We start from the raw sequence: 16,332 nt of genomic DNA, 5'->3' as shown, positions 1-16,332 counted from the left end.
TTTTCATTGCAATGTTCGAAGCAACGCTGGATTGCAGGGTCTTCGCCGCTTATACCCTGCAAATCACTGTGGGACGAAAATCGAGGGCTGGTCTAAGGCAGGCAGCAGACAAATGAGTTAAGAGAGCGCTCTCGAGAGCACTCCGAGGCGAAGCACAAACCAAAGATACATAATACGTGCATAAATGCCGACACACAGAGAGAAAAAACTAGGCGCTGTGAGAGCAAGTTCACAAGGTGGCGCAGAACCACATTTCCCCAAAGTAACAGCGAACACGTCTGGTCTGCAGCTCTGCGCCTGCGTCAAACGGCAGCGCTTTTGACCACACGACCGCCGGAGGCACCGTCGTGTTCGCATCTGGTCTAACAGACCCGCGAGAACGAAGGACGCTTGCCTTTTTCCGGTCGGGGAAGAGGGAAGAAGGTAACTTCCGGTGACGGGGTTGCATCACTTCCTCTCAAGCTTGGCGTTTGTTTGGTGGGTCCCACGCCGGATCAACATGCGTATCGAGAAGTGTTATTTCTGTTCGGGGCCCATCTATCCTGGACACGGCATGATGTTCGTCCGCAACGATTGCAAGGTGAGGCGGTCGACACCAGTCCTTACTTCAGCCTAGCTCCCGTGGTTCCTGGGCGCGGCGGCTCGGTGCCGGGTGCATCTGCGTCTGCCGTGTTTGGCCCGGTTTTCTCCCGTTGTTCCCCTGGGAGGGTGGCTTAACTGGGTCTCCGTTCTCAACGTTCCGCTTCGGGAGTTTCTCCTTGCCCGTCTTCCGAGCGGCGCTGGCCACCAGGCCACCCTTGGGTGGCGTTGGCAGCGAGGAGTTTCGGGAGCGATCCCAGCTAGCGCCTACCAGGAATCTTAGATGTCTGTGAGGGCTGTTTGGCCACTCATGTACGTGGGCCACGTTCTTGAATCCAGTAAACTTTGTTGAGTGTATACCCTGTCAGGCATTGTACTAAGGTCCATACTAAAGTGTAGAGGTTGATGGAAATGTTCCGTATTGCTTAATGGTAGAGTTATGTATTAAGTTACTGCAGGTGAGTTGGGGAGGGTCCTGTACGGAAAGACTCAGCATGGAGGTGATATTTATCTTGGATCCTGAATTTTGCGGAAGAAAGCGGAGGGGGGCCTTCTAAGTGGAAGGAAAGTGAACATTTTGAGAAAAGGCAGAGAGCGGAGCAAATACATTTGTCTGAGGAAGTGACTGGATTGTAAATGATGATAGAGCCTTGGGCGTAGGGCCACAAGTATAATAAGTCTGTAAACGTAAATAATAAATATGAGTCCTAGTTGTGAAAGACGTTTTGAATGGTACATGAATTTATCCTGTCATTACAGAATGAATCCCGTTCCTCTCTTTCTCAGAGAAACACATTGTTTCTCAGAATTTGATCTCTTACGTTTGCTTCTGAATTACTGGGCGTTTACAGATTCCTGGTTTTCACCAAATCTATTGAGTTGGAATCTTTGGGGGAGGGGAAGAGGGTCTAAGAATCTGTATTTTAAGGTAAATTTGACATGCTAAATAATTACAAGTCTGACTTCATCACCTTATATCTCTGTAACAGATCAAAGATATTGACCTCATTAATTAGATCCAGGGGATTCAGCTGAAAGTGAGGGACCAAAGCTATGTTTGATAACGTAAAAGAACCTAGAAGATTTTGAATACTTGCTCTCAGGAACATGATAAGTTTATAAAAATGAACCAAAAGGTTGCCAGGTTGGGGTCTAATTCAGAGTAGGCAGTATGGTTTTATACATGATCTCGTTACGATTTTGTGATTTTCGTCCAGGATGCTTGTCGGCTGGATATTGGAATTAGAACAACAGATCGTGAGAATTGTCAAGACCTGGGTATTGATTTGGTAGACACAGTGGAAGTTAAGTTGATGAAGAATAAGGACAGTGTAGAGTTGGTTGGGAGTCACCAGTGGATCCAGAAGAGTTGTTGGAGGAAATAAAAGAGGGCCTGAAGCACTAACAAAGAACAAGTATCTAATCTTTTTTTATTCTTGATTTCCAAACCTAAATCTCTTGAGCTCCAAATCGGAATTTTCCATTGGATGTACCTAACAGTAGGTACAGTGGGCCTACTGAAAGAGCATTCCTTAGTACCTCAGATCTTTTTGCTCTGTGAGTTAATACCACTCTTAAGTGCCCGGATAGTTTTGCTAGAAACATGAGAGTCATCTGAATCTTTTCACCTTTTATATCTAGTTATCAAGTCTTACCTATCCTGCCTCTGCAAAGATAGTGGTGGCTTTGCCTTCTTTCTACTTTCCTGTCCTAGTTCAGATTAGGCTCTTACCACTTTTATAGCCTCTTATCTAGTCTTTTTTTTTTTTTTTTTTTTTTTTTTTGAGACAGGGTCTCACTGTCTATTGCCCAGGCTGGAGTGCAGTGGTGTGATCATGGCTCTCTGCAGCCTCAGTCTCCTGGACTTAAGCAGTCCTCCCTCCTCAGCATCCTGAGTAGCTGGGACTACAGGTGTGCACCACCATGCCCAACATTAAAAAAAATTTTTGTAGAGACGGGGAGATTAACATTGTGTGTGTGTGTGTGTGTGTGTGTGTGTGTGTGTGTATAGGTGTGTAGAGACAGGGGCTTGCTATGTTTCCCAGGCTTTAACTAGTCTTTCTGCCTTTATTCTCTTAGTTTCTAGACTGTTTTTAATAGAAACTTCACCTTTTACTCTTCTTAGGCATAAATGGGTTCAGGGTAGAATTAATGCTAATTCTCCATATTTGCACATACTTTGCAAACAGGGAAAATACAGTCTTAATGAGGGCTTAATAAACGTTGAATTAGTGGAATAAGAAAGGTTTGAAGAACTTTGAGTCCAAGGTATGGGGCATCATTTGTTAGCATGTTAGCATTTGGGGGACTAAATTAAAAGAGAAACTTGAAACCATAAAGCTTTGCCTGACACATAAGCCGTCCACCTCTTACCCCGCCACAGATTTAACCACTTCCTCATATGTGTTTACATATTACATTATACATGATTATAGCTTTATCCCATTGTTTATATCCTAGTCAGATCTTGATCTTTCTTGATTGCAAAGTGAGATTATCACATTGCTAGACTAAGCTTCTCAAGGTAGAGTACCGAATTTTAATTGTTCTTGTATCCTTAGCACTAGTACAACATCAGGCACATAGATGCTCTTTATTTGCTGATTGAATCTCCTTTGCACCTCCTCTGGTTCCAGGTCTCTTTAGATCCTTCATTGTGCCTTTCAGGTAATACCTATTAGATAAGGAACCAAGTAGATTCCTCATTGGGTCTATTTGGAATTGAGAGGAGCCAAAACAAGTTTAGTCCTCCCATTAGATAAATAGTAGAAAAAGGAATTTGCCTAAGGGTTATCTAGTAGATATTAAATGTGGAAGGCTTTTGCTTAAAAAAGTAATAGTATTTTGGGCTGCAAATACTCAATTGAAATATAATTCATTTCACAATGATTTTCATATATTCATTTTCTATTTATGATTTTATAGTAGGCTACTCCAGGAGACTAGTAGTTCTTATATTTTCTAGTCTATTGGAAATGAACTCAAGGATATAGACATGCTTTCACTCTAGTCTCTTAGGAGAAAGCTCTGTAGGAGGTATGGGCTTGGATCAGATTAAACTAATAGCAACAGTTTCTAAGAAAACTGTCCTGCTGTGTGTAGTGACCTATTTGGAAGTTCCCTATAGGGCAACATATATAAAAGGTGAAAAGTATTGTGATTTGTGATACATACACAGGCTTATTTAGTTTGAAGTGTTTGTACTGTTTATTTTGACCTATTTAATTATCTGTCATACCTTTTAGGTGTGATAATTCAACTTAATTTTCTTTACCAAGATCCACAAACCCCAAATAATTACTTTTTCTCTTCCCATTTCCTCCAGGGCATACACAAATTGCAGTGTGTTCTAAGGCATTACAAAGTAACAAAATAATACTGTTAGATTTATAAAATGAGTCCTAATAAGCCATTTCAGAAACATGTTGAAGCGTCAAGTTGTAAGTTAGCACTATTAAAGGATTAAATCCTTTAGGATGAAGGTGGAGAGTTAAAGTAGTAAAGAATCTTGCTAGCAGATCTATGAGTAAGTCAAAAACAAATCTGTTGTATCACCAGTTTTAGTTGCTTTTGAAATTATTTTGTGCTTTCAACAAGGAAGATGGAAAGACTCAAAGGAGATTTCAGAATGGTTGTTTGATACTTTTATCCCCATTGAGGTATAGAGACAGTGAATTTTGAAAATTATCCTGAATTAAGAAAGGACTTAAATAAATGACTTTACTTAAAACCGTTCCCTTTATTTGAAATAATTTTACTGTTATTCTATATAAATGATTAGTAATTTAAAATAATATTTTCAGGGCCCCTTAGCCTTTGCTTGGGATGATGTTTGATAGTCAAAAAATAGTTGTTTCCATTTAATCTGATATCTCTTACACATTTCTAAATGGCAGTTTAAGTAGAAGGGAAAGTATTTTTTGTCTAGTAGGGGTAACGTCTTATGCTAGAAAAGTTTTTAATGTTGACTTCTCAATATTTTAACTTTTCTTGTAGGTGTTCAGATTTTGCAAATCTAAATGTCATAAAAACTTTAAAAAGAGGCGCAATCCTCGCAAAGTTAGGTGGACCAAAGCATTCCGGAAAGCAGCTGGTAAAGAGCTTACAGTGGTGAGTATGGTTAGCTATCAATATAGTTTTTACACGTTTCATAGTTTTAGTATTTGAAGGGTGTATGTCATCTAATGAATCATAACAAGGCCTCCTATAACATGATTAATAAGTGCCTTATTTGTATTTGGCTGTGGAAATAATCTCATTCTCATGTGATCCTTAAAACTGTAATTCTGTGGAGCTACTATTTTTAGCTCTTGCAGACAAAGAGGAAAATCACTTAAATGGCTTGGGATGAAGTTGGGAATTGCTGCTGAAAGATTTTGAGATGAAGTTAAGAGATAAAGGATTTCTGAACAGCAGTCAAGGCTCAGGTGAAGTTTATAATAGACTCATTTATCAGTTTCTGGATTTCCTTAGCAGGATTTTGTATCTGAGAGCAGAGAAATTAGTAGTGTTGGTGTGAGGAGAACTAGAGAGAAGTCAGGGGGAAAGAGGATTTAATGGAGTGAGCCTCCATCATTATATTGTTATATTGAATTGATAAAAGGATATTTTGAAGCTGTCCACGTTCAGTCCCTGCAAAGGAAGGAGATGAAAATGCAGTACAGGCTACCTTTGAGGGAGGAAGATCTTTTAAACTGTCGCCTCTGTCCATGGCCTCCTTTACCCACCAAACCTATGACCCCTTTCCCACCTTTTTATTGCTAAAGGGCAGTATCTACAAGCATTTTCCATGAAGCCCTTTCCTGACCTCCTTAATACCAGAGCTTTGCAATGAATATAAAGACTATTGTTTGACCAGATGCAAGGCCAAATCATAATTACTGTCACAAAAATAATTTTCATTCTGGATGAGAAGAAGCATAGCAACCCAAATGTAAGTGGCAACTGCCTGAGGAAAGACTGCCAGTTACAGTCATTTACTGATTGCCATTTACCTTGTGGTTGAGGTTATTATGATCTGAATAAAGGTGTGTATATATAAAAGAAATAGTAGCTAAATCCACAGGTAGTGCTGTTTTATATGCCTGTCAGATAGATTTGAGAACCAAGAAATACCTGTAGCTTTTCCAAAATTGTTTTGTGTGTTTTAAGATTAAAAGGATCATTAACTGTAAAAATACGAGCCACTAGCAATGGTAACCATGTTTGGAGGGGATCTGAAGAAATGTAGGGCCTGACTTTTATTTTGCAGAGTAGCACCTCATTTATTTGAAGATATATGTAGTTTTCATACCTTTTTGCTATAACATAGATATTTAGGTTGAACCCATGAAATTTTCTCTCTCTTTTTTTTTTCATCTCCTACAGGAAGGACATGGAATTCTTGATGTTGACTTTTTTTGATCTGTAAAAAATGGCAGTTTCATATGATTCAACATAATTCAAAGTTTTCTGGCTTTGAATCTTATCTGGGAATGGGACATTGGGAAGGTTTTTTAGTTCGTAATCCTGATAATTGTTATATGCCCTTCTGAGGGATGGGGGTGTTACTGTCTCTTCCTTTCTCTTTGAGAATCACTAGTATATAGAGAGATGTTTCAATAGGGAGGTGTGTAAAGGAGAAAAAGTTTGAAAACCTATATTCTCTAAGATCACCCTGAGGGGTGAATCTAGTTGTATGTTCATTCAGAACACTTACGAAAAGAAGACATTTTAAGAAATATTTCCTTTCTACCTTTCTTAAAACCTTAAATTTATCTCCTCTGTTCCCTCTTACAGGATAATTCATTTGAATTTGAAAAACGTAGAAATGAACCTATCAAATACCAGCGAGAGCTATGGAATAAAACTAGTAAGTCACAAAGAAATACCAGTAATTTTGAGGAGAGACTGGTTTGGGATAATACTATAACTTTAAGTGTCAGTTTGTTGTTTAAATATTGAATTTTCTGTTTATCATTCCTTGGCTTTTATTATTTTATCCTCATTTTAATGGTTCTGTTGTAGTCATATCTTTCATTTTTTTTTTTTTTTTGCAATTGGCTGGTGTGTTCATTTTAAAATAATGTAATTATTAACTTTGGTACTACTTGAAGTGCCCACACAGAGATGTAAAAACATAAAAATGGCTGAAAAAAATAGAGACAGAAAATACTGTTTTAGGGTGAGTGTGGGACAGTTAAAATACACACAAAACCTAACACACTTTACATGTTTAGACCATGTAGTTTAGGATATAAACTTGTATTCTGTATACCTTATAAACTTCAGTGCTTCTTAAAAAGTGTAGTGCTTAAGGTCATCATTACAAATGTTCTGAGAGAATTTCTAAGTGTTTGACTTAGGTAAAAAATGAAGTTATAATCTTCTGAAATTCAAAGCAATAATATCTAGTTTTTGTTTTTTTTGGTTTTGTTTTGTTTTGTTTTGTTTTCCCTGAAATAGGCAGAGACTTTAATGAAAAAAGTCTCATATGTAGAAAAAGTTAATCCCTTGAGCTAGCTTGTAGATTCTACCACATTTGTGTATGTTTGGATGTTTGGGACCCTTGGCCCTGCCTTTTTTTTTTTTTTTTTTTTTTTTTGGAGTTGGAAAGTCTAGCTTTGTCCCACCGGCTGGAGTGCAGTGGCGCAATCTTGGCTCACTGCAATCACTACCTCCCAGGTTCAAGCAATTCTCCTGCCTCAGCCTCCCAGGTAGCTGGGATTACAGGCACATGCCACTATACCTGGCTAATTTTTGTATTTTTAATAGACAGGGTTTCGCCATGTTGGCCAGGGTGGCCTTGAACTCCTGACCTCAAGTGATCCTCCCACCTTGGCCTCCCAAAGTGCTGGGATTACAGGCGTGAGCCACCATGCCTGGCACCGGCCCTGCCTTTTCTTCCCATGGCTACCTTTATGCAGCCTGTAGCTATTTCTAGTATTGGGTGTGGGGGTGATGTGGTTTGTTAACCAGAGTCTGTAAGGCTTAGAATTCCACAAACATTATTACTCTGCTGATGGATTATAGGCAGGGCATCCCTTTCTGTACTCCAGTCAGTCATGAGACTTCAGGGGAAGAAGTGTAAATTTGTGGACTTTTGTAGTAGTATTTACACCTTCTAAACCAGGGGCATCCAATCTTTGGCTTCCCTGGGCCACATTGGAAGAAGAATTGTCTTCGGGCACACATAAAATACACTAACACTAATGACAGCTGATGAGCTAAGGGAAAAAAAATTGCAAAAAAATCTCTTTATGTTTTAAGAAAGTTTACCAATTTATATTGGGTTATGGGTTGGTCAACCTTGTTCTAAAGCTTTGTTTACCCTGGACCATGTGGAGAAACTGGAGTTTAGATTTGGAATTGCCTTTTCTATGCTTAATCCTAATTATTGTACCCTTTGGGTCTCCCCCAGCCCCTTTTAAAAAAATAAGGTCGTTTCCTTCTGCTTTATAATTAGAGGAGGAGTTAATTTCTGAAAAGCAGTTGATTTTTATTGGGTTTATTTGGTAAGGAAGTAACACTTATTCAAACTCAAGGATTTCTAAAGAGATTAACTTACAGGATTCTTGAATTGATTTCAAAAGGCACCCTTATCACGACATTATTGGAAAGTCCTGAAGCATTTCTTTTTTTTTGAGATGGGAGTCTTGCTCTGTCACCTGGGCTGGAGTGCAGTGGTGCGATCTCGGCTCATTGCAATCTCTGCCTCCTGGGTTCAAGCAATTTTCCTGCCTCAGCCTCCCGAGTAGCTGGGACTACAGGCACACGCCGCCACGCCCGGCTAATTTTTTTTGTATTTTATTAGAGACGGGGTTTCACCATGTTTCCCAGGCTGGTGGTGAACTTCTGAGCTCAGGCAATCCGCCCGCCTCGGCCTCCCAAAGTGCTGGGATTACAGGCGTGAGCCACCGCACTCGGCCAGTCCTGAGGCATTTCTGGACTTCATTCGGTTTTATTTCATTTTGACCTTTGTTGTTGTTGTTATTACTTGAAGACAGCAGCTCCAGATCATTTTTACATATTTTGTAACTACTTTTACTTAGTGGGTATTTAGGTTGTTGTTGAAAAGAGGTGCATATCCAGTTTTAGCGATACGTGAATAATCAGTTCCATGGTCCTCCATGCTGGTGTCATGTTATTTACATTGCTTGAGAGAAATACTGCTGTGTTCTGTATGACTTCACATACTGTAATGGTAATGTTCTCTGCAGTTCTTAATTTATTTTAATTCAGTGCACATTTATTAAGCACTGCCTGTGGCATACAAAGATGAACAGGTCACACACAGTCTCTGCCCTCTTGGTGCACTTACTGAGTACTCCTATTTTATTGTTTCTGTTAGGTTTTATTACAGAGTCTCATTCTCTTGCCCCCCACATTTATACATCTGTAAATTCTGTAAGAAGCATTGCTCTATTGATTTTTTTTTCCTGCACTGATTCTGCTTTCCTTTTTACTGGGATCCTAAAAATAGATTTTCCTAAGAAGATCTGCTAAGTGTACAGTATGAGTGCTAGGTATATAGTATGAGAATCTTTGGAATTTAAGATTGTTTCCTGGTGTTTTATACAATTAATAAAAGTTGTTTTCAGTAGTGTTCCAGAAAAATATATTATTCTTCTAAGAGATTTATTGATTCTCCACACCCCTCATATTTCAGTATCATTTTGTCTACAAACTAATCTGTTGACAAGAGTTGTATATTCATTACTTACATTATCAAATTGTGTGAGGATATGGATTAAACAACCTTTATTAAGTTACTGATGTCTGTAGAAACAGTAGTATGTTAGAATTTCAAAAATACCAGGAAAAATAGTTTGCACTTTGTCCCTCATGGCTGTCTGTGTTGCAGGTGAATTTTTAATGTCTGTCAGATTTTTTTTTATTTTTTATTTGAACTTTTTACATATTTTATTTTTGTTGAACTTTTTAAAATCTTAATAGCTTTTGGGGTACAAGTGGTTTTTTTGGTTACATGGATTAATTGTAGGTTGTCAGAATCAGATTTTAGTGCATCCATCACCTGAGTAGTGCACATTGTACCCAATCTGTAGTTTTTACCCCTTACCCCACCCCACTGCCCCTTCTGAGTCCCCATAGTCCATTATACCACTCTGTATGCCTTTGCATGCCCATAGCTTAGCCCCTACTTACAAGTGAGAACATACAGTGTTAGCTTTTCTATTCCTGGGTTACTTCATTTAGAATAGTGGCCTCCAGTTCCATCCAAGTTGCTGCAAAAGACATTATTTCGTTCCTTTTTTTGGGTGAGTACTATTCTATCATGTATAAATACCACATTTTCTTTACCCACTTGTTGTTCGATGGGCACTTAGGTTGGTTCCATATCTTTGCAGTTGTGAATTGTACAGTTAGATGCTTCTTAGGTTCAAAATATTTCAATATTCTGGAATATTTGGAAATACAGCATATTATTCTTCGGAAAGGATCGTCCTGCCACTTGTGTTTATTTCCCTTCTAAATAAGTTTAAAATGTGGAAATGCTTTTGAGTACTAGAACTTGTCCTTATTTTTGCTGAAAGACAAAAAAAGTTACATGTCCAGCATATTATTAATTCTGAGCTACAGCATATGCAGATTTATAGTTGACATTTTCTTAGAGTTATTTATACAAACATTGCTTTACTTTAATACTAGAGGTCTCAAAGATTGTCCTGGTGGTTTTTGTTAAAACGTAGATTCAGATATAGTAGGTTTGTGTGGGGCCTGAAATCCTTCATTTCTAACAAGCTCCCAAATGATGCCACTGTTACTGGTCCCAGGCTACATTTTAAAAGTTTTTATTTTGACCTAATTTCAGATTACAGAAAAGTTGCAGGAGTAGAGTTCTCTGATATCCTTCATCCAGACTCCCTGAATGTTAACATTTTGTTAAATTAATTTTTTCTCTGTCTCCTTTCTCCCTTTCTCCCTTTAGTGTATATTTTTCTGAACTGTTTAAGCATGCAAAATACTTCTTGATCCCTAGTTTAATATGTATTTCCAGAAATAAGAGCATTCTCTTACATAACCACACTGCAATTATTAAAATCAAGAAATTAACATTGATAGACTATTATTACCTAATCTTAGTCCTATTCATATTTCTCCAATTGTCCCAGTAATATCCTTTATAGCAAAATTTGTAAGAATAGTACATGTCATGTCTCTTTAATCTCTTGTAATCTGGAACATTTCCTGAGTTTGTCTTTATATTTCATGATATTGACAGTTTAGAACAATATGGGCCAGGCGTTTGGTATAAAATTTCTTAACTGGATTGTTTGGTGTTTCCTTCAGATTAGGTTTAGATAATGCACATTTGGCAAGAGCACCAGAGATTTGATGCCGAGTTTTTTCAGTGTGTTTTGTCCGGAGACACAAGCTGTCCATTAGTTCCATTACTAGCAGTGTTAACTTTGATCATTTGGTTAAGGTGGTGTCTGCCAGGTTTTTCCACTGAAGAGTTACTGTTTTACTCTTTTTAATTAATAAGTATACTTTTGGGAGATATTTTAAGACTATATAAATATCTTATTATTCTTTAGATCTACAGACTACACTTTAAAGAGCTAGATCAGAAGTGTCTGAGCTACTGAGCACTTGAAATGTGGCCAGTATAAATTGCGTTGTGCTGTAAATGTGAAATGAATGCTGGATTTTGAAGACTTAATATGAAAACAGGGATAAAGTATTTCACTAATAATTTTATATAGATTGCATATTGAATGACAGTATTTTGGAAATTTGGGTTAAATAAAATGTATCATTAAATTTCCTCCTGTTCCTTTTTACTTTAAAAAATATGGCTACTAGAAAATTTAAAGTTTCGTATGTGGTTTGTCTTTCATTGGAGAGTACTGATAGAGATTTTAGAGCATAGTTGGACTCAGCCCCCTTTTAGCCAACACTCCTGTAGACATTTTCTAAAACAGTTGGATTTTTGTGGTCGAGAACTTATTAGTATTGATTGTTTGGTTCATTCTGCCAATATCATGTGCTGACCATATCCCAGGCACTTTTAAGTGTTCATAACCAGAAAGATGCTGTCTTTATTCATGGAAATTACAAGTTAAGAATGCGATTAGTTGTCAATAGTCCGAGTTCTCTTTATAGTAAAATTTGAAAAGCATTGGATTGGTTTAAAGTGGAAGGAAAATTTAACAGCAGTAGAGACTTTTGTCAGATAAAAATTAGAGAAATGATACTTGTGAAAGAGAATGTTGAGAGTCATGATGGCCATGAGTATATACCTTCTTCAGCTTTTTGAGTAGGGATCCTTTTTGTAATAATTTTTTTCATGTAAATTCATTTCTAAATCAGAATAATAAAGAAGTGTTTGTTAATGCATTTGTTGATCATACCGCCTGAATGTGCATACATTTGCTAACTCTTATGAATTTTTTTGTAGTTGATGCAATGAAGAGAGTTGAAGAGATCAAACAGAAGCGCCAAGCTAAATTTATAATGAACAGGTATGAGTATTTGTGTGGAGTAACTTTTGGAAAATAATTACTAGTAGATATTTAGAGGCATTAGTATTTTTTTTAAATTTTTTATTTTGACATAACTTCAGACTTACCAAAAACTTCAAGGAATAATATGAAGAACTCTTGTATATTCTGCTAGCATTTTACATTTACTTTATCTTTGTCACAATGTATTGAAGACATAATGCTTTTTCCTTCTAAGTATACTTGTATATGTAACCTAAAAATAAGAACATTCTCTTAAATAAACACAGTGTGGTTATCTGTCAGGAAATTAACATTGATGTAATACTATTATATGATATATAAACCTTATTTAGACCTCATCAGTTATTCTGATTACACCCATAGCAACACAAAGTCCTTCATATTTCTTCAGGCTCCTTTAATCTGGACAGTTTCTCATCTTTATTTTACATGACATTGATAGTTTTGAAGACTATAGGTCAAGTTATTGTATAGCATGTTCTTCAGTTTGGGTTTGTCTGATATCTTTCTCATTAGATTTTGGCTAGGCACCTTTGGCAGGGATGTCTCAGAAATGATGGCGTATCCTTCTCATGCATCATATCGGGAAGCACATGATGTCACCTTGCTGGTGATGTTAACTTTGATCACTTGATTAAGGTGATGTCTGTCAGGTTTCTCCACTGGAAGATTACTATTTTGTTTTCCTTATAATCAGTACATATCTTGGGGGAGATACATAGAGATTCAATAAAAAGCCTATTACTCCTCAAACTTGTACCTACTGGTTTTGGTTTTCATTAGAGCCTTGCCTGAATCACTTACTACTATTGTTGTGATTGTTGCCAAATGGTGGTTTTTCTAATTCCATCATTTCTTCTACATTTTTTGGTTTTCTCATGTAAGAAAGAGCTTTCCCTTTTCCATCAATTTCAAGATTTATTCCTTTATTCATATTACATCTGTGGTATTCATGGGTTCTTATGGTATACATTGGGTTATAATTCTTTATTGTCATTATTTATTTTGATGTTCTAAGTGGCCCAAATTTGGCCTGTGGGAGTTCCTTCAGGCAGACTGTCATGTCATTTTGACAATTCTCATTCTTTGAGTGCATTCATGTTTTATAGCTAACAAGATGTTTCCTCTTCCCCAGCTTGGAATCAGCTATTTTTTTCAGAGCAGGACCATTAGCTTTTAAATTAATTGCTATGGAATATGTCATGGAAAAGAAGCACGTGCCAGCAGCTTTCTGGCTTAAAAATTTTAAAGCATTTCACAAAAATGTTTGAAAACTAGTCTGTTAGCATTTCTATTGAATATCATGTGTTTTGTGCTCTTGTAATTACCCAATAGTTTTTTAAAAATTATATAACAGAGACTTACCTATTTGAGGAGAAAAGATCTAGGCACTGTAACAGTTAAAGGTTGTTTTATGTAGTAGAGCACTACTTCTTTTCATGAATCACATCCTTCATTTACTCAGCAATTATGTATTGAGCTCTCATTTTGTGCCAGTCTAGGTACAAAGAATGAATGAACGAACAAGTGTTGTGGTAGGGTAGGAATCCTATTTCGAGCTAATTACGAACTAAAAAACCACTTTGAGTTTGAATTGTTAGGGAAGAAAAGGTACATTTGTGAGGGCTTAACAGGTGACCTTACCTTAGATTTGGGAATAAATGTAAGGTATATATCTCTTTTAGGTTAAGTTCACCACTTGCCATTTGGGAATAATGTGAGAGAACTGAGAGGCTCTGTTCACTTGGTGTTGATGCTCCTGCTGGATGGGGGCGTTGTGGGGAGAAGAAAGGGGAGTGAACAGAAGGACAGCCATCATGTTTCCATTCCCCATCTGTGGGGCTAACTTAAGTAACAAAATTTAGAAGCTGTATTGTGAATTGATGCCTCTTAAAGCAGTATTAGTAACTGAAATTTTGGCTTTAATGTGTTTTGTTGCAGATTGAAGAAAAATAAAGAGCTACAGAAAGTTCAGGATATCAAAGAAGTCAAGCAAAACATCCATCTTATCCGAGCCCCTCTTGCCGGTGAGTACTACTTTGCACATCTAGATTTTTGTGGTCTGTGTATTTGGGTGCCAACTAACTTTGAGTATTTTTTCCTTTAAATATTATCTTTCATAGTAAATTTATGATATGATTTAGTCTATAAAAATGTAATTTATTCAGTGTATTTCCCAGTGGCAGTCAATCTATTTATATGGTGTTTCTTTTTTCCCTTCATTGAATTCTATGTTCCATGTCCCCCCAAGTTATGCAAAATGATTTGAGTAATAATTTTGTAGATGATTTTTGTCTTGCAGTTGTATTGATTAAAGGACAATATTTTTTATTAGTGGTTCTCAAACTTTGGTTGGCATCAGAATTACCAACTTGGGGAACTTAGTATATAAATACATAGGCCCAGGCTCTTTGAGTCTGGGCCACTGTTCAGTAACATTGCAGATGATTCTGATACTAAAATTTGGACTACTGCTTCTTTTGCTCAGCTAACACCAGTACAGTCTCTTATGCAATTTACTTATGTAGATCACTTAAAGGGAAAGAAATCTTAGTAAAGGTCAAATTCTGTAATCACATGTTGAGTACATTTGTGTAAATCTACTTGTATTATTTTTGTACCAAATTTTATTAAAATAGACAAAATTCTGGAGCATTTGTTTCACATATACGTGATAACAAACTGATAGTCAGAAAGCACCAGAAATGAACCATTGTTACCTAATTTTTTAGGTAATCCTCTTTGAGGTAGATAGAACAGTGTTAAGAGCAGGCACCTTGGATCCAGGTGGCTGAGGTTCACATGCCAGTGCTTTGACTTACATGACTTTCTAGTTGAGTGACCTTCAGCAAGTTAATCTGTCTTTGAGCCTCAGTTTTCTCATATATAAAATGGGGGTTGTTATGAGGGTGAAATGAGCAAATGTATGTAGAATGTTTATTTGATGCATGGCATATCATAAGACCTATGTTAGTTTAGCTACTATTAAATTTCTTAGGAGTGGCTAATGTTACTTGAAAACATGCAAGATCCTTTATAAAGTGTTGATGTGAATTCTGTAAGGTCACATTGAATTAAGTTGTTTATTTTTTACTTATTTTTATTAAAGGCAAAGGGAAGCAGCTGGAAGAGAAAATGGTACAGCAGTTACAAGAGGATGTGGACATGGAAGATGCTCCTTAAAAATCTCTGTAACCATTTCTTTTATGTACATTTGAAAATGCCCTTTGGATACTTGGAACTGCTAAATTATTTTATTTTTTACATAAGGTCACTTAAATGAAAAGCGATTAAAATACATCTTTCCTACATTGCCATCTACATAATATCAGATATTACGGATGTTAGATTGCATCTCAGTGTTAAATCTTTACTGATAGATGTACTTAAGTAAATCATGAAAATTCTACTTATAGAAGTGAATTGTGGACGTAAAATGGTTGTGCTATTTGGATAATGGCACTAGGCAGCATTTGTATAGTAACTAATGGCAAAAATTCATGGCTAGTGATGTATAAAATAAAATATTCTTTGCAGTAAAATAAAATATTCCCTTTGTTAATGTTATGGAAGGGGGGATACAAAAAGGAACTAACAATTTGTAAGGCAGTGTGAGATATTATTTTTATTTTAGTATTTCCTGTTTTGGTTTATTTGCATCTTAGAAGAGCATACTGACATTGTTTGATGAAGCCTAATTATGCTGGACTGTTTTGACCTGGTTTAACCCTTCTGATAGGTAGTTGTGGATGTTGGGGATGAGAACTGAATAATCTTTTCCTGGAGTGACACTACACTCTAGAATTTCCACTTTGGAGAATACTCAGTTCTAACTTGTGATTCCTGGTAGAACAAACTTTATTTTTCTAGCCCAGCAATGATCTAGAAGCAGAGGAATCCCAGCGCCTTTTAAAAGTTATTATGTGGTTTTCTTTTAAAAAGCTCCTGTTTTTGGAAAGTAGAATTTATGGGTACAACATATGTTCATTATTTGTACATAAAATAAAACCATTTAAAAAGTAATGCTGATATTTATTAATTAAAGGCACTGAACAAAGATATGAAATACTGATTACCTGGAAGAAGAAATCTTCCCCCACACATCCCATTTAAGTAGGAGATACATTTAATTAAAGAGAAATAGATACTTAATACTTAATGTTTCTGTGTTTTTACATTGTTTACAGTTTTAAGTATGTTAAATACATTAAGTAACTATCAGTTTGCATAATGGTTTTTTAGGGTAGAGTTTAAAATCACTAATTCTTAAGCCTTACATAATTAT

At 36.6% G+C, this 16,332-nt stretch overlaps 1 protein-coding gene across 1 annotated transcript; it reads left to right on the top strand.

Moving 5' to 3' along the window:
* The first annotated feature begins 432 nt into the window (after positions 1-432).
* RSL24D1 (ribosomal L24 domain containing 1) lies at positions 433-16,067 on the top strand. The gene is given in 6 exon segments (NM_001133709.2): positions 433-580; positions 4,576-4,689; positions 6,358-6,430; positions 11,981-12,044; positions 13,989-14,074; positions 15,157-16,067. Coding segments are annotated over 6 exon segments (492 nt in total). The 5' UTR covers positions 433-499; the 3' UTR covers positions 15,231-16,067.
* Positions 16,068-16,332: the final 265 nt, after the last annotated feature.

This window comes from Pongo abelii, chromosome 16, assembly GCF_028885655.2.
Source record: "Pongo abelii isolate AG06213 chromosome 16, NHGRI_mPonAbe1-v2.0_pri, whole genome shotgun sequence".
In the NCBI taxonomy this organism is placed as follows: Eukaryota; Metazoa; Chordata; class Mammalia; order Primates; family Hominidae; genus Pongo; species Pongo abelii.
Note: the sequence above shows the minus strand (reverse complement) of the source record. Positions and strands in the feature narration are given on the sequence as shown.